The 19,630-nt window shown below is 46.1% G+C and overlaps 1 protein-coding gene across 1 annotated transcript in view; it reads right to left on the bottom strand.

The window, feature by feature from the left end:
• The window catches only part of SNX30 (sorting nexin family member 30), a 406,405-nt gene that overhangs the window by 289,631 nt on the left and 97,144 nt on the right, over nt 1–19,630 (bottom strand). The window contains exon 2 of the mRNA XM_063914721.1: nt 4,039–4,227. Within this exon, the coding sequence (XP_063770791.1) occupies nt 4,039–4,227 (189 nt within the window). The remainder of the gene's footprint in view (nt 1–4,038; nt 4,228–19,630) is intronic.

Below are 19,630 nucleotides of genomic sequence, written 5' to 3'. Positions count from 1 at the left end.
ATCAGCTGGATTTTGAGGGCGGCCGTATCAGGAGACGGTAACGCCACTTGTTTTGATAAGCGTGTGAGCGCCTTATCTACCCTAGAGGGTGTTTCCCAGCGCGCCCTAACCTCTGGCGGGAAAGGGTATAATGCCAATAACTTCTCTGAAATTAGCAACTTCCTATCGGGGGTAACCCACGCTTCATCACACACTTCAATCAATTCATCTGATTTCAGGAAAAACTACAGGTAGTTTTTTCACACCCCACATAATACCCATTTTTGTGGTACTTGTAGTATCAGAAATATGTAACGCCTCCTTCATTGCCGTGATTATGTAACGTGTGGCCCTACTGGAAAATACGTTTGTTTCTTCACCGTCGACACTGGAGTCAGTGTCCGTGTCTGTGTCTGTCGACCGACTGAGGTAATGGGCGTTTTAAAGCCCCTGACGGTGTTTGAGACGCCTGGACAGGTACTAATTGGTTTGCCGGCCGTCTCATATCGTCAACCGACCTTGTAGCGTGTTGACACTATCACGTAATTCCATAAATAAAGCCATCCATTCCGGTGTCGACTCCCTAGGGGGTGACATCCCATTACAGGCAATTGCTCCGCCTCCACACCAACATCGTCCTCATACCTGTCGACACACACGTACCGACACACAGCACACACACAGGGAATGCTCTGATAGAGGACAGGACCCCACTAGCCCTTTGGGGAGACAGAGGGAGAGTTTGCCAGCACACACCAAAGCGCTATAATTATACAGGGACCACCTTATAGTAAGTGTTTTCCCTTATAGCAGCTTAATATATAATAATATCGCCAAAAAATGCCCCCCCCTCTCTGTTTTAACCCTGTTTCTGTAGTGCAGTGCAGGGGAGAGCCTGGGAGCCTTCCCACCAGCGGATCTATGTGGGAAAAATGGTGCTGTGTGCTGAGGAGATAGGCCCCGCCCCCTTCACGGCGGGCTCTTCTCCCGTTTTTTTCTGTAATCCTGGCAGGGGTTAAATACATCCATATAGCCCAGGGGCTATATGTGATGTATTTTTAGCCAGTAAAGGTAATTACATTGCTGCCCAGGGCGCCCCCCCCAGCGCCCTGCACCCTCAGTGACCGCGGTGTGAAGTGTGCTGAGAGCAATGGCGCACAGCTGCAGTGCTGTGCGCTACCTTAAGAAGACTGGGAAGTCTTCAGCCGCCGATTTCTGGACCTCTTCTCTCTTCAGCATCTGTAAGGGGGCAGGCGGCGCGGCTCCGGTGACCCATCCAGGCTGTACCTGTGATCGTCCCTCTGGAGCTAGTGTCCAGTAGCCTAAGAAGCCAATCCATCCTGCACGCAGGTGAGTTCGCTTCTTCTCCCCTTAGTCCCGCGTTGCAGTGAGCCTGTTGCCAGCAGGACTCACTGAAAATAAAAAACCTAACAAACTTTTATTCTAAGCAGCTCTTTAGGAGAGCCACCTAGATTGCACCCTTCTCGGCCGGGCACAAAAACCTAACTGAGGCTTGGAGGAGGGTCATAGGGGGAGGAGCCAGTGCACACCACCTAGTGGTCAAACTTTTAATTTTGTGCCCTGTCTCCTGCGGAGCCGCTATCCCCCCCATGGTCCTGACGGAGTCCCCAGCATCCACTTAGGACGTCAGAGAAAATAATAATAATAATAATGTGAATGTCACAGGAACACAAAATAAAAATAAAAAAAAGGTTGGCACTTTGGGAATCGAACCCAGGACTCTCAGCGTGGCAGACGTGAGCCTTCATTGCTAGCCCACAACACTGCATGGAAGATTCTCAAGTTAATGTGTAAAAGTACTGCAAAGAGCGATTCCTTCACACTGGTGTTCATTTATGCTGTTAAGGGACTCGGACGCTCATTTCGTGCACTGTACATTCTGTAAAGTCAATGAGCTACATTATTCATTTCACACATTAGTTGCGTCTGCATACACAAGTGTTTTAACACGTTCATTTGCGCCTGTATAAACTATACACACAGTGATTTGGCATCCAGGAACTTAGGGATGAGCTTTTATCTCTCCCCATTATACTTAAAACTACGGGATTTGGATGCTCACATATCCCTAACATCAATAGACCATACTGTATCTGTAACTTGTTCGTTTGCATCTGTATATGCTGTACTATTTGCATCTGTACTGTATATAATGTTATAGACTGGATGACATACTGTAGCATAATGTAGCGTAATGAGACGCACCAATAAAGTAGTTCTTACGCTGTAGTTCAGTATTGTATTTTAATGGAGACCACACGTTTGCGCATTGATGATTTTAAAAAGTGACATCTGGTGGATGATTTTAGGTATTACACTCAAAAATAACGTCAAACGCTCTGTGCGCCTCCCTTCGACTAGGCGCGCCTCCCCTCGACTAGGCACGCTGCGTATGCCTGATCGTGACTAACGCCTCAGTCAGCCAAGATAACGGCGGACCCATCTGTAACTGTAGGCAGCTCACAGCAGCAATGTACCTCATCCAACACCATTTGTGGGTCTCCAACGTATCTCAACAACAGAACCAACCATTCACTCACTCATAACATCACCCCACTGCCGAAACTCTTACAGTATAGATTAAAAGAGAGCAGGGTGACTTTATAGATGAAGAACCACAAGGGCCAGAATGCCCTCAAAGTCAGGTATGTATGAGGAGGAGGCGGAAGAACGAGATGGAGGTGCTCTGCATGGCATAATGTGTATATGGGGCACTACTGTGCAGTGTAATGTGAACAAAATACACTACTGTGCAGCACAATGTGAATAATAGACACTTGTGTGGTATGATGTGATTTATGTACACTACTGTGTGGTGTAATGTGACTTTCAGACACTAATGTGTGGTGTAAAGTGACGTGCAGACACTACCGTGTGGTGTAACTTGTATAAGGAGTAGTACTGTATGGTGTAATGTGACTTTCAGACACTACCGTGCGGAGTAATGTGAATTGGAACTATTCTGTGGCCACGCCCCTGCCACCATATTTATGGCGCAAGCTGTCCCTTTATTGCATTTGCCCATGGGGCCCCAATTCTCTTTCTGGCACAGGGCACCAAAATGTCTAGTTACGGCACTGGTCTACCCCTTTGTCCTAGCCCCGCTGGATAGTGCAAGAAAGTGTGAGCTGCCGGAGGAGCGGGACCTATCACTTCCACTCTGGCTGTCCGAGTGTACGTCATGTGTGAGCTGTAAAGAGGTGAGATCCTTGTTCATCATATAATAACTTATACTCACCGAGTCCCCTCTACACCTATCCTGCCCACTTCTTCCCACCACTACTCCCATCCTGCCACCCCTTCTATTAGTCCATGCCTGCCCCCTACTCTGCACAGGATGCAGTTAAGTTCCTGACGGACGGGGTCCCGGCAGGCGATAATCTGACGCCAGAATCCCGAAGGACACCACAAGCCCGGCGTCTAAATACCGACGCCACTCGAGATACCGGTTTCAAAATACCAACAGCCGGATTCCCGAATGTCCTTTTAGTGGGACGCACCGGTGTCCTGCCGCAGGGGGGTAAGGTTTAGGCAGGAAAAGGAGGGTTAGGCTTAGTGTGCAGGAACGGGAAGGTTAGAGTTAAGTACCGGGGATGGAGGTTTAGGTTTAGGCACATAGAAAGGGAGGGTATGCACCAAGTGGGGAGGGTTTGGTTTAGGCACCCACAAGAGAGGCTTAGGGTAGGGTGCATGGGAGGGTTAGGGTACTTTACAGGGACCTGTCGGCATTCTGATGGTCGGGATGCCGCTGTCGGTATTCTGACCGCCGGGATCCTGTCAGTATTTAAATCATACTAAAACCCTCTGCACTATTAGCAGTAGCAGGCATTGGCTCTGCGGTGGTAGGAATCTTTGGTGGGACTCGACGGTCATTATGGCTGCAGTGCCTCACCAGCCACTGACCTCACCGCACGCCACTGCTTGAGAAGCTAATTTTAGATGCATTTATATACCCTTATCTTTTTAAAACAAAAGATAAATGCACATGTTAAAATTACTCTAGAAATAGGAGGTGTACATCAGTTATACTCAGTTTACCTTAGTCATAACACAGTAAGTTATGTATGTTTCCATAGTGCACACATGTTTCTTTGGATCATCAACTGTAACAAAGAGGTCCCTTGTCTCCCCATCCATATCATCATCAAGCTGCAGCCTGTTCAGAAGTGAGGATGAAGATGCTGGACTAGAAGTATCTGCAGGAGTGCCATTAGGCAAACTAAGGTCCTGCAGCAAAGAGAGAAGAGAAATATATGAAAGTATATTAAAAGTTTCTGTCTGGTAAATTAAAGTTAAATACTTTTAAAATTATTACAACATTACCATTAAAATATACTATCAACATAATATATAAACACAGTACACTTAAAAGTAATTAAAACACACAAATAGACTATGTACCCATTCCACAATAGTTTTTAATATTAAGATTTAAAAAAAAAAAAAAGTTCCAGTGCTTTGAGAAAGTCAGAATAAAATAAAGGAAGCACTTGAGTAAACAAGAAATATGAAAGTATATATATAAAAAAAAAAAAAAAAAAAGAAGTGTAGCTATACAGCCAAAGTTCCGGAGTTAATTATGCACGTCTTACCCGATACGGATACTGATACTACTACTACTTTGGTTATAAATAGAAAAATAGAAAGCAGACTTCTCTCCGTCGTCACAATAAGGTCAATTCCATGTGTACTTCACCATGAATATTTTTATATATTTTTTTTACATGTCAAATCTCTGCCCATAACTCCCACCTGTTCTTCATAGTTCATCTAAAGTCTCTCCCCCCTCCTTTCCAAATAAAAAATACGTCATCTATGTATCTTTTCCAGGACACCAGGTTCGCCCTGAAGGGACAGTGGTTCCATAGTTTCATCTTCCCACCTACAACGTATTTTTTATTAGGAAAGGGGGGGGGAGCGGGAGAAAGTTTAGATGAATTTTTAAAATATCTTAATACTAATACCAAGAATATCTTTTTACCTTTGAGAGTAACAAACAGAATATTAACTTTTTAGATGTCACGGTATATATAGAGAAAAATGGTTTCAACACAATTTTTTTTTATCAAACCCAGACTTGGGGGCGTATATTAAAGCTACCAGCTGTCATCATCCCAACTGGAATGAGTCTATTCCAGAAGGCAAATTCAGATGCCTCAGACATAAACTGTCCAAAACAAGAGGTGAATGAAGAACAGGCGGGAGTTATGATTAACAAATTTGAGGCTTCAGGCTATGATAGTGATAGGATAGCCAATTCTAAAAAGAAAGTAGCTACGCTTGATAGAAAGGATCTCAGAAAATCCAAAATTGAAGGTGAACCGCAAAATAATATGGATTACGATTGGGCCTTTATTACTTCTTTTAGTAGCCAATACAAAACTTTAGTGATCTTTAAACAAACACTGGGAAGTTCTGCGAAAGGACCCAGTAATAGGGAACCTTCTCCCTGAGAAACCTAAATGCATCTTTAGAAAAGCCCCGAACATAAAGTAGAACTTGGTAAAAAGCACGTAGCCACTAAAGAAGCCAATGAACACCATCAAATCCAAGGGTTTTTTCCGATGTGGGGCATGTTTGGGATGCAGAGGTATTCAAGGTAGGGGAAGTGAAATGAAAGAAGTTACTATTAATGGTATGAAGCTCACTATAGTGGATTTTATAACATGCAATAGTACAAATGTAGCTTATGCGATAGAATGCACTGGTGGTCTCTGGTATGTGGGGAGGACATCGTAGTCACTTAAAGTGAAGTTAGGGGAGCACCTAAGAAATATAAATATATATATATATATATATATATATATATATATATATAATTTTTTTTTTTTTTTTAAAGGCTTATTGACACATTCATTATCAGAGCATTTTAGAGTGTGTCATAATAGCAACAGTACTGCAATCAAACAATTTTGTGACATCAAACATATTAAAGGCAACTGGAGACGTAATGATATAGCCACACCACTTGCAAGAGCAGAAATGAAGACAAATTACGAACAAGGGACCTTAAAACCAGGTGGCCTCAACGGTGATTTTGAGATTAAATATTTTTTATAAATTCTTTTAAATTATTTAATAACTGTATTTATATATATATTCTTCATACCTTTTATCTCATCTCTACTATATTCTAAGTTTTTATGTCATTGTAGTAATTAGTTCCGTTCTATTTGTTTACTACGGATGACGTCACCGGAAGTGACGTTGTGTCATCGATCAGGACACTGAGAATTTAACACAGAGATTATTTGAATGCTGTTTACAAGGATAGATTGTCCCATAATAATACTAACCATCAGAGGGGACTTGATCAACCCTTGTTTTTTTTTAAATAAAATACAAAAATACAACTAGCGGCCTCCCCTGGTCAGTGGCGGATCCAGCAGGGGGCGATGAGGGCGATCGCCCCCCGTAACTCAGCGACCTAGACCCGCCCACTTGTTCCTGCGGGCAGCAGAGATGGGGGAAGTTGAGTGTGACGGCTGGGATCTGGCCGCATTGACAGGGCAACTGACACGGCGCTGAGCTGGACCACCCAGTGTGCCCCAGCTACCAGTGGCAGCAGCAGCACAACTCCCCGCACCGCAGCCTAGTTCGCTCCTTCAGCTGCGGAGGAGCTGCCGCAGCCATGTCTGGCAGATCAGGAACCGCAAGGACGCACAACAGGTGAGGGGCGGGGAGAGGAGGGGGAGGCGATTGGCTGGTGTGGAGAGCGCGGCCGGAGTTCTGTCCTGCGGAGAGACAGGGCAGCAGAGACTGGCGGCGTGTCCCGGCAGATGGAGGAGCACTGGGTGGACGGGACTCTACTGTATCCTATTGTGTCTGTGTATGTACTGTATGGTACATCACTAGTGTCTATGTGCATGGAGTGTTACTAGGGGTTGTGTATGCCGTGTATCACTAGTGTGTGTGTGTGTATGACTAGTGTCTGTGTGTTAGTAGTATATGTATGGTGTATCAATAGTGTGTGTGTGTGTGTGTGTGTGTGTGTGTGTGTGTGTGTGTGTGTGTGTGTGTGTGTTATAGTAGTGTATCACTAGTGTGTGTGTGTGTGTGTGTGTGTGTGTGTGTGGTGTATCACTAGTGTGTGTGTGTGTTAGTAGTGTATGTATGGTGTATCAATAGTGTGTGTGTGTGTGTGTGTGTGTGTGTGTGTGTGTGTGTGTGTGTGTGTGTGTGTGTCACTAGCGTGCGTGTGTTAGTAGTGTATGTATTGTGTATCACTACGGCCTAGCGGACTGGAAGGGGGAGGAGTCCAGATTAATTTTAAAACCGCCCCCCCCTATAGGAGAAGTCTAGATCCGCCCCTGCCCCTGGTCTGAGGTAACCGGAAGTGTTACCTCAGAGACTGGAACACAAACAGACATGAGGAATGTGTTACCATGGCTTTACCAGGAAGCTGTACACAGCAAGAGGACCATGGGACATGGTAGGATTATGATGTACAGGGTCCAGCTGTGTGAACGACGTGGGGATTGGCTGCTTACATATTTAAAATCAGTTCAAGAGCAGCACATAAACTATTCAATCTTGCACCCTGAAAAGACACCAGCAAGGAGTAGAAACGCGTAGGTGACTGTAACTGCACAGGATCCCAGTGTACAAGATGGAGGAGTTGCCATATCGCTCCAGTGTGACGAGGACTGGGGATTTCCGGGATTCCCTGAACAAAAACCTGCATGCTGTAGTAGAACTGTTTATTTCAAAGTTCATAATCATCCGGTAACTATCCACTTACACCTTGTGGACTGGGACCCCTGCTTTTTTGAAATTGCTGCTATATTTCTTTTTAACATTTGTGTATGTGATCCGTGTATTTTGTGTGTTTTACTAAACTGTACTTCACCATACATATTTTTATATATTTTTTTACATGTCAAATCTCTGACCATAACACATGGAATTTGACCCTATTGTGACAACGGACAGAAGCGCAGGATAAGTCCGCTTTCCATTTTTCTATTTGTAAGCACTTGTGGTGGAGGGAGAGGGAACCTTCAGGGAAAGTGGGTGTGTCCAGCAGCTTTAGGCGCACAAAGGCCCTCATTCCGAGTTGTTCGCTCGCTGCTAATTTTAGCAGAATTGCTAATAGGCTAAAATCCGGTAGTTCTGCGCATGCGTATGCATCTCAGGGCGCACGCGCTAAGCAAATTTACATAAAACTATGCTATTTTACTCACAGGCAAACAAAGCTTTTCAATCGCTCTCCTGATTGACAGGAAGTGGGTGTTTCTGGGCGGAAACTGGCCGTTTTCAGGAAGTGTGCTAAAAAACGCAGGCGTGCCAGGTAAAAACGCAGGAGTGGCTGGAGAAACGGAGGAGTGGCTAGACGGACGCTGGGCGTGTTTGTGACGTCAAACCAGGAACTAAACGAACTGAGGTGATCGCAATCTAGGAGTAGGTAAGGAGCTACTCAGAAACTGCAAGGAAATTGCATTTGTTAGCAATTCTGCTAATATTAGCAGAATTGCTAATCTTTCGTTAGCAATTCTGCTATGATAAAATACACTCCCAGAGGGCGGCGGCTTTGTGTTTGCATTTCTGCTAAAAGTAGCTAGCGAGCGAACAACTCGGAATGAGGGCCAAAGTTACTTCCACATTTTTTTCTATAGAATTACATTGGACCTAAAATTGGCTACCATAACTAAAGGATGAAGCCTCGGACTTTAAGAGATTGAGGGATTTATGGAGCAATGTTTTTTAATTAGCTACAGTGATGTTGAATGCACAATTAGGCTACATGGTTTCTAAGAAAAATTGCAGTATTTAATAAATTATACCTTCCAGCTAGATTAACCCGTTTGGCATCCATTCAGTCACTTTAAAGGATATTCAAACCCTGAAATCACGATACTTTGTATATTTTTCAAGGCCATAATGTTATGGGGCAAATTGAATTCTATGCAGAAACAACTGTGACCCATTCTAGGGACTTGCGTGCATTAATGGACAAATTAATGAACACAGCCTATGGGCATGCACGCACTCAGAATAAGCCTATAGTACAGTAACTGGTGGAAAGATGTGTAACTTAAGCTGCAGATGGCAGATTGCGTTGAATTGAATCTGTCCCTATGTGTCACCTGATCTATGTAATTACCGGAGACTGAACACAATTAGGTCATACATTGGGGGAGGAAGTGTTTCATAAAAGTGGAAACTGGTATTCTTATGGACATTACACACCTGCAGAACCTCACCAACAGAAATGTCTTCTATGCAGTATAATTTGGAAATTCATAAAGATTTCATACCAATTCTACTAATAAGCAGTACAATATATATTTTATTCAGATGTAGAATAATAAGGTTTTCCTTTGTTTGGATTAAAATGTCCATCATGAGTTAACAGTAGTCACATTGAGAGCAAACCCTTATCTTGGAATTAACCAGATAAACAGTTGCAACCAGTCATTAAGGGGGGTACTCACGGAGCGATCGCTGCTTAAAATCTAAGCAATCTGACTAGATTGCTTAGATTTTAAGCCTGATCGCTCCATGTGTACCCCCTACAGCGATAGCGATGCGCGGGGCTGGTGCTAGATTGGCTTGCCGTGCAGGCCAATCTAGCGGGTCGCTCATTTCACCCGCTGGGTTCAAATTGAAGGGGAAACACTGCAAATTCCCACAGAAGTTCTTCCATGGACTCTAGTCCTCCCCTACAATAGGTCTTTGGTGCATTGGCTGAAATTTAGGGACCTTCCTTCCATGTCTTCCCAGCTCTCTCCCACTACTTTCCTGCTGTTCAATTCACAGTTTTCACATGCCACTTCAAAGGGCTCTTCAGCTCTTTGGACTAGGGAGAGCCTGCTACGAGTTGTCCAACTGGTAGCCTGGAATGGGATTAGTTCTTTTGCTTCTATAAACTGGGTACACGGAGCGACATGCCATCTCATATGGTGGATCAGACGGACACATTGCTCAATTCAGTGCATATCGAGCAGTGTGTATGCCTTATATTTGCGTGCCCGCAGTTCCATAGCTGTAGCTATTCTCAGAAAAAAACTTTTATAAATGAAATGAGCACCGTTACTGGCAAACACACCCGGCCCCACAGTTCTAGTCTATGCAGATGATATCGTCTTCCTAGCCGAAAAACATGCAGGGTTCCCAAAACATCCTAAGTACATTTTTACTGGAACTACAACTGTGCAGCTAACCCTAGATGGAAGCATCATTGAACAAGTGGATACTTCTAAACACCTGGGTTCAGCTATCACATGGTCAACAGATAGCCGCTGCAAGCTGTATCACAAATCGTTTTGTCAGCCAAGATGGCTGCCTCAACTTTTGCATGTCATCTCAATAAAACAGCTTAAATTCACCACAACTGACCTATGAATCATCATAAATATCCAAGGACTTACCTTTAACTTGTACTACTCTACGCGGACATCTTATCAAAACCAACGGATTGCATTCCTGTGCTAAGATACACACTGGATTGAAACCTCTGCATCTCTCCACGGAGAAGTACATCAGTCTGGAATCTACTGTACTCTGCATTGGACATCCCAGACAAGGTACTGTGGACTACAACCTATCTTTGGCTCCATCAAGCCCCTCACTTAAACATCATTCACCTCTGTTCTCTGAGCAACAAATAACTCTGACCTCTTGCATTAATCAACTAATACCCCTTTCACACCGCAGCTTATACCCGGTATTTTGCCGTTTTAACTAGCTTCCTAAACGGGTCAAGCTGCGATGTGAAAGGGTCCCCTTCAATTTACCGTTTTCAAAATACCGGTATTTTGAAACGGTAAAAAAGCAGGGTCCTACCCGTTTCAGTCCCATTTCACTGTGCAGTGTGAAAGGGTCTGAAACGGTATTTGCAAGCCCCAGAAGATGATAGGCTGTCTCCATGTGTGATGTCACCAGCCACAACCAGGAAACAGCTTGGAAAACACAGGAGACACATGAGAGAGTGGCTTTATAAACGTTTAAATGTGAAAAACACGGAAAAAAATGGCGTGGGGTCCCCCCTCCAAAGCATAACCAGCCTCGGGCTCTTCGAGCTGGTCCTGGTTCTAAAAATGCGGGGAAAAAATTGACAGGGGATCCCCCGTATTTTTAAAACCAGCACCGGGCTCTGCGCCTGGTGCTGGTGCAAAAAATACGGGGGACAAAACGAGTAGGGGTCCCCCGTATTTTTCACACCAGCATCGGGCTCCACTAGCTGGACAGATAATGCCACAGCCGGGGGTCACTTTTATGCCGTGCCCTGCGGCCGTGGCATTAAATATCCAACTAGTCACCCCTGGCCGGGGTACCCTGGGGGAGTGGGGACCCCTTCAATCAAGGGGTCCCCCCCCCCAGCCACCCAAGGGCCAGGGGTGAAGCCCGAGGCTGTCCCCCCCATCCAATGGGCTGCGGATGGGGGGGCTGATAGCCTTTGTTGTAAATGAAAAGATATTGTTTTTTCCAGTAGTACTACAAGTCCCAGCAAGCCTCCCCCGCAAGCTGGTACTTGGAGAACCACAAGTACCAGCATGCGGGAGAAAAACTGGCCCGCTGGTACCTGTAGTTCTAATGGAAAAAAAATACCCAAATAAAAACAGGACACAGACACCGTCGACAGTAAAACTTTATTACACACTGCCGACACACACATACTTACCTATGTTCACACGCCGACATCGGTCCTCTTCTCCATGTAGAATCCAGGGGTACCTGAAAATAAAAGTTCAATATACTCACCTCAGCCATGGTCCAGAGATAAATCCACGGACTTGGCAAAAAAAGAAAACGAACACCCGGACCTGCGGACCGAAAGGGGTCCCATGCTAACATATGAGACCCCTCTCCCCGAATGCCGGGACATCACGTGACTCCTGTCACTGAAGTCCCTTCAGCCAATCAGGAAGCGCTACTTCCGTGGCGCTCACCTGATTGGCTGTGCACTGTCTGAGCTGTCAGACAGCGCATCGCAAAGCCGCTCCATTACTTTCAATGGTGGGAAGTTTGCGGCTAGCGGTGGGGTCACCCGCCGGTCAGCCGCTGACCGGCGGGTGACCCCACCGCTAGCCGCAAACTTCCCACCATTGAAAGTAATGGAGCGGCTTTGCGATGCGCTGTCTGACAGCTCAGACAGTGCACAGCCAATCAGGTGAGCGCCACGGAAGTAGCGCTTCCTGATTGGCTGAAGGGACTTCAGTGACAGGAGTCACGTGATGTCCCGGCATTCGGGGAGAGGGGTCTCATATGTTAGCATGGGACCCCTTTCGGTCCGCAGGTCCGGGTGTTCGTTTTCTTTTTTTGCCAAGTCCGTGGATTTATCTCTGGACCATGGCTGAGGTGAGTATATTGAACTTTTATTTTCAGGTACCCCTGGATTCTACATGGAGAAGAGGACCGACACATCGTGTGAACATAGGTAAGTATGTGTGTCGGCAGTGTGTAATAAAGTTTTACTGTCGACTGTGTCTGTGTCCTGTTTTTATTTGGGTATTTTTTTTCCATTAGAACTACAGGTACCAGCGGGCCAGTTTTTCTCCCGCATGCTGGTACTTGTGGTTCTCCAAGTACCAGCTTGCGGGGGAGGCTTGCTGGGACTTGTAGTACTACTGGAAAAAACAATATCTTTTCATTTACAACAAAGGCTATCAGCCCCCCCATCCGCAGCCCATTGGATGGGGGGGGACAGCCTCGGGCTTCACCCCTGGCCCTTGGGTGGCTGGGGGGGGGGGACCCCTTGATTGAAGGGGTCCCCACTCCCCCAGGGTACCCCGGCCAGGGGTGACTGGTTGGATATTTAATGCCACGGCCGCAGGGCACGGCATAAAAGTGACCCCCGGCTGTGGCATTATCTGTCCAGCTAGTGGAGCCCGATGCTGGTGTGAAAAATACGGGGGACCCCTACTCGTTTTGTCCCCCGTATTTTTTGCACCAGCACCAGGCGCAGAGCCCGGTGCTGGTTTTAAAAATACGGGGGATCCCCTGTCAATTTTCCCCCCGCATTTTTAGAACCAGGACCAGCTCGAAGAGCCCGAGGCTGGTTATGCTTTGGAGGGGGGACCCCACGCCATTTTTTTCCGTGTTTTTAACCATTCCATCTTTTAAAAAAAATAATAATTTTAAAAAATATATAAATAATACTTGTGCCTCCAAAAAAGACAAACCAAGTACCTAATCCCATCTAATAAAAATAGATATGCTTCAAGCTGCTGGGTTCCATCGTACGACTATCCAAATTATTAATAATGAATTAATTAGTGATTAATAATAATGTGTGGGCCAGAAAAGTCCATTTATAATGACAACCACTGTTTTCTATGGGTGAAACGGGTTCAGTGTGAAAGGTACCAAAACGGGAATGAAATGGTAATTTACTGGTTACAACATGAGATGTGAAAGGGGTTTAACTGCTCAGACCCGTTTTAAGAACCGTTTCAAATACCATTTCAAAAGCAGGTTTTGCGATGTGAAAGCAGCATAATATACAGTATATTCAGGCTCTTAATTGCTGAAGGGTCACTGTTCATTTCAAATTGCAGGAGCCATTTCACAGGACACATCACTACCCCCACAAGAAATCTACTTCAAAGGCCTCTCACACTGAGCGATTTTTCACACTTACACAATAGGAATTGGATTCTAACACCTTCCCACAACCCTGCTTTGTACTGGAATAATTGACTAAATCAGTAACAGAAAAAGCAAAGTTATTTTATTTATCACTTGTTTCAAATATAGCCATTGGATTAAAGAGAAGCAATAGGTTATAGCAATAACGATTATAGCTATTACAATCCAAGATGGTGCCGCAGATGGCTGCCTCGTAGCTATGCAGCTCAACAAAATACCTGTTTCCCCTTGTTTTCCTCTGCCCTTGTCTACCCCACCAGTGACCAAATACAGCAAGGAAGCCCTCCTAACTTGGCGCGCTCCCACGGTGCTTAGCCCACTTTCGAGCCCGTCGACGGACAGATCAGCAGCCCATGCTTCCCTGTGTGGCAGGGATGCAGTTGTCATGGACACCGAAGTGGATGATGAAGCGGCCGGAGACCCTCATGTCAACCCTAGAAGAAGGACCTGGGCTCAGAGGAGAGTCTGTCGTGCAGGCGCCCTAGTGAGGTGGCAGCGGCGAGGGTACCGGTCTGCACTTGCTGTGATTCTGCTCTCGAATGTGCGCTCACTGGCAAACAAGTTCAACGAACTGTCCCTCCTTCTGGGCAGCGCAGGGTCAGGCATTACAGGGTTGTCCATCCTCTGCTTTACAAGACGTAGCTGGGCGACCATATTGCGGACAACCCGATGTCTCTGCTGGGCTTCAGTCTCTTCAGGGCCGATCGCTCCAAGGTTCTCTCAGGAAAAATGAAGGGTGGTGGCATCTTCCTCTACATCAACGACAGATGGTACACCAATGTCACAATCCTAGGCAAATCATGTAGCCCTCACCTGGAGATGCTAATTATCAACTGCAACCCCTTCCCCCAGGAATTTGCCTCAATTGTCCTTTTGGGAGTGTACATCTCCCCGTCCCCCTCCCCCCCCCCGCACAAATGAAGCCTTGCACCACCTGGCCGTATGCATATCAGACATAGAACAAACATACCCAGACTCACTGCTTATAGTGCTGGGCGGCTTCGACAGAACTAACCTGAGCAAGGAACTACCTAAGTACAAACAACAAGTCACGTGTCCCACTAGGGAAGGGAGCAACCATGACCACTGCTACACTACCCTCAAGTCTGCCTTCCGGTCTATCCCGCGTGCTGCACTCAGCCTATGTGACCACTGCCTCGTCCACCTACTCCATACCTATACACAGAAACTGAGAGCTGTTAAGTCTGTCGTCAAGACTGTTAAGAAATGGACCAACGGGAAGGATCCCGCGTTAGTACAATCATATGGACCAATCTCTCTTCTAAATCAATATTTGAAAACTATTCACCAAATTAATTGCCTTACGTCTTCAATCAGTGTTGCCCAGGATACTACACCCGGCCCAGAAGGGATTTGTGTGAGGCCGCATGTCTGTACACAATGTCCGCACGCTGCATGCGGCTATGATAAGTAATAGATACTCTAATAACAAAAAGGCCATAGTAGTCAGCTGTGATGCAGATAAAGCGTTCGATCGCGTTTCCTGGTCATATATACTACGTGTGTTACATGTTCAACAATTTGGACCGCGTTCGCTGGTATATTTCGTATGCTCTACGCCTTGCCGACTGCTTGATTAACTATTAATGGTGTTAATTCCTCCTCCCTTACTTTACAGAGAGGCACACAGCAGGGATGCCCCCTCTCTCCCTTGCTTTTTCATCCTGCCCTAGATTCTTTAATTCGTACATTCCTTAGAGATGCAACATAGAGAAGCATTCTTATTGGCACACATGAGATTAAGGTATTGGCCTTTGCCGATGACCTACTTCTTTATTTCAGTGATCCACAAACTCCTTTCCATCGTTGTGGAACACATTGAAGCTATTTCATGACATCTCTGGGTTTTTAATTAACTTTGTCAAGACTGAAGCCCTGGCCTTGAATGATGCTGCTAAATTAGGTTGGGGGTCTAGATTTTATTTCGTTGGGCTCATGATTTTAATGTTTATCTAGGTTTGCGCATACCCTCTGCACCGGCAGACTTGTATTTGGTGAATGTACCCTTTTTTAATCGAGCAAATGTTGGCTGACTTTGAAAAGTGGAAAAATCTCCCGCTCTCCTATTTGGGACGGTGTAAATTATATAAAATGATTTATTTTCCTCATTTGCTGTATCCAGTCCAGATGCTTCCTTTCACAAGACAGATGCAAACATTATTAATGCTGCCATCTCTAAATTTATTTGGGCCGGAAAACGTCCCAGAATTTCCTTGTTCAAACTACAGCAGTCATTATCCTTGGGAGGAATTAATCTACTTTGCATACAAGATTATGCTCTAGCCGCAAATTATCGGTTTGCTCTTGACTGGATAGGAGGAAGCAATGCTTATACTGACACAGCCCTGAATCAAGCATTCAGCCCTGATTGTAATTTAGTGACCTTATTACATAGATCCCCAACGTCTATTCCCCTTTTGATCAGAACCAACCCTTTAATTAAAACTACTTGTTATGCTTGGCGTTTGCTGCGGAAGAGACATTGTTTTGTGTATGGTTATCTATGCCTGTAATGTTGGATGTTTACATGCTTTTCTTGAATAAACACATTTAGAAAAAAAATGGACCAACGAGGCTAAAATAAAGCTCCAGGCCTGCTTCGACTGCATGGAAAGGAGGGGGGTCTTCCAAGCCTCGGCAACCAACCTGAAAGACCTGACAAACACCGTCACATCCTCCATCAGCTACTGTGTGGACATGTATGTACCTACAAAGACTTACCACATTTACAACAACAACAAACAGCCCTGGTTCAACGCCCAGCTCAGGCAACTTCGACTGGCCAAAGAGGAGGCCTATAGCAGTGGTGACAGAGCACTATACAACCGAGCTAGGAACTCTTTGACTAAAGAAATCAGGCTAGCAAAAAAGCGGTTCTCGGACAAACTGACAAACGATCTCTCCACGAATGACCCCGTATCTGTATGGAAAGGAATGCAATCCATAACCAACTACAAGAAAACATCGAAGTCCATCACCATTCACCAAGACCTAGCAGACAAGCTGAACCACTTTTATTGCAGGTTCACAAATGCTGTCCCCTGCGACCCAAACAATCACCTCTACGATGCCCCGAACACCGATGGCCAACTCCAGGCACTGCAAGTCGCCCAAGAAGAGGTGGAGGCACTGATCAAAAGGGCCAAACCCAGGAAAGCTCCGGGTCCTGACAGAGCGTCACCATCTGCCCTGAGAGCATGTGCGGGTCAGCTCGCCCCCATATTCACTAAGATCTTCAACAAACTGCTGGAGCTACAGAAAGTCCCTTCCTGCCTCAAAAGGTCCACTATCGTCCTGGTCCCCAAGAAACCCTCTATCATGAACCTGGACGACTACAGGCCGATAGCACTGACGTCTGTGGTCATGAAAACGTTCGAGTGTCTGGTTTTGAATCACATGCACACTGTGACTGGCCCCCAACTGGACCCCTACAATTCTCCTATCGATCGAATCTGTGTGTGTCGTGGATGCAGTCAACCTGGGCCTGAACTACATTCTACAGCACCTAGACATTCCCGGTACCTACGCGAGGGTCCTGTTTGTCTCGGCCTTCAATACAATCGTCCCCAGCATCCTCCACCCCAAATTACTTCGACTAGGGGTCCCAGAAGCTACCGATTCCTGGATAGTAGACTCCCTGACAGATAGGACACAGGAGGCGAAAGCGGGGGAATTCACCTCAAGCGCAGTCCATTAGTACAGGGGACCCTCAGGGCTGTGTCCTCTCACCCCTGCTCTTCTCCCTGTACACAAATTACTGCATCTCAGAGGCACAATCAGTAAAGATAATAAAATTCACCACAGTCATCGGCCTCATTGCCTATAGACGGGAAGTAGACCGGTTGGCACAGTGGTGCAGTCACAACAACCTTGAGCTCAACCACCTCAAAACTATTGAGATGTTAGTGGACCTCAGGAAGAAGTCAGCTAGTGCACCTCCGCTAACGAGTGCAGACAGTGTGGTATCGCTAGTGGACTCCTTCAAGTTCCTAGGGACCACAATCTCCTGGGACCTTAAATGGGGGTCCAACGTGGACGCCACTGTCAGGAAAGCGCAGCAGAGGTTGTTCTTCCTCAGGCAACTAAGGAAGTTCAACATCCCACAAAAGCTTCTGCTCCTCTTCTACTCCGCCATTGTGGAGTCAGTACTGTGCTCCTCGATACTGGTATGGTACGGCTCCGCCAGCACGAGGGACAGATGCCAGCTCCAAAAGGTGGTCAGAACCGCAGAGAAGATCATCAGAGCCGACCTTCCCTCAGTCCAGGACATGTTAGCGTCCAGAGCTAAAAAGCGGGCAATGAAGATAGTAAAAGGACCAGCTACACCCCAGCCACAGCATGTTTAACTTGCTGCCTTCAGGCAGGCGTTGCTTGAACTCCTTAACATTGACTGACTAGACATACATGTAGTGTTCACTCTAGGCTGTTTTAGCAGGGCGCCGCGCCCTGCCCGTTTTTTAACCCGCCCTGCCCCTTTTGCGGCGCCCTGCTAGAACAGCCGCCCGCTCCCTGCCCTCCCGGCGTGTATAGATGCCGTGCGCATGCGCGCGGCATCCATTCACGCATTGGGAGAGGGCTGGGGGAAGCCCAGCACCGACGGAGGTGCTGGGCACGCCCCCAACAGTGACGTCGCCGGCCACAGACGCTCTCTATAGTAGCGTCTGTGGGCCGCACCGCCCCATAAAATGACGGAGGCGTGGCCACGTCCCCTAATTTGCGTGGCCGCGCCCCCATTTCGGACGCGCACATGTGCCCCCCTGAGTCCGGCGCCCTGCCCCTTTTCACTCCTAGAGTGGCCGCGCCCCGTAATTTGCGTGGCCGTGCCCCCATTTCGGACGCGCACATGTGCCCCCCTGAGTCCGGCGCCCTGCCCCTTTTCACTCCTAGAGTGAATACAATACATGCAACTCACTTGTGTCCCTACGGTATACCTATCTGTATGACATTACTTGCCCCCACCCCCCCGCTTATCGGTTACCTACTTGGCTGTTGTATAGCATACCGAAGACAAATTCCTAGTATATGCAAGTGTACCTGGCCAATAAAGCTGATTCTGACAAATTATATAGGTTGTGCTACAGCTGCCTTTGCATCTCTGAAAAAATGCCTCGGAACCAACAACGGATTTTCATTGCCACAAAAATGGAGACATTAAACGCATCAGTTAGAACAATTTAGTTTAGGATTCAGAATCATGGACAATACTTAAAAATGACATAAGGCTGGAACGTTTCCAAATGATATGCTTACAAGACATACTAGAAAGCAAAACGAACAGATCGCTGGAGAAATGAAAACATCTGAAAACTATGCAAAGTCCAACCCACAACTGAATCCTATATTAAAAGACAACGTTTAAAGTGGCTTGCACACGTATGCAGAATGGGGCCCAAACAAATACCGTACCAGTGCCTAAATAACACACGCAAGTATGGATGGAAAATAGCACGGGATGTGTCAAAGAAAACATGGATAAAGCAGGTTGCTCAAGACCTTCAACCATTGCACTTCTATATTGATGATGCCAAGCAAGTTGCCCTAAACCGATCCCAGTGGTGTGCAGTTATTAGATTCCCTACATTTGGTTGTCACAGTTTACGAAACTAGAGCTAGCAACAATTAAGTCTAAGTGCCTCCGGTTGCTAGCTATGTTGCACATCAAACTTGCTAGTGACACCATGTATACTAATGAAGGGTGGAACAGTGATCGTTCCATCCCTCATTTACATTGCTCAATGTGTACCCTGGTTCTGATATGTTGGACCATTGGGCCGACATATCGGCTGGGCACACATTGCTCCAGTGTGTACCCAGATTTACAAGAACAAAATTTAACTATAAAGCAAGTGCTGGAATAATTTTCTGACTGCATTATACTAAGGAAAGCTAAGCAGCCATTTAGCACAATACCTATACAGTAAAATAAGTTACACAGCAGCACTACATTTGTTTCTGGATTTTTAAATGTACAGAGGTGTCCTCATTCATCCTGCTTCAATACACCACTTAGCAGGAGATG

The sequence above is a fragment of the Pseudophryne corroboree genome, chromosome 1, assembly GCF_028390025.1.
Source record: "Pseudophryne corroboree isolate aPseCor3 chromosome 1, aPseCor3.hap2, whole genome shotgun sequence".
NCBI lineage: Eukaryota > Metazoa > Chordata > Amphibia > Anura > Myobatrachidae > Pseudophryne > Pseudophryne corroboree.
Note: the sequence above shows the minus strand (reverse complement) of the source record. Positions and strands in the feature narration are given on the sequence as shown.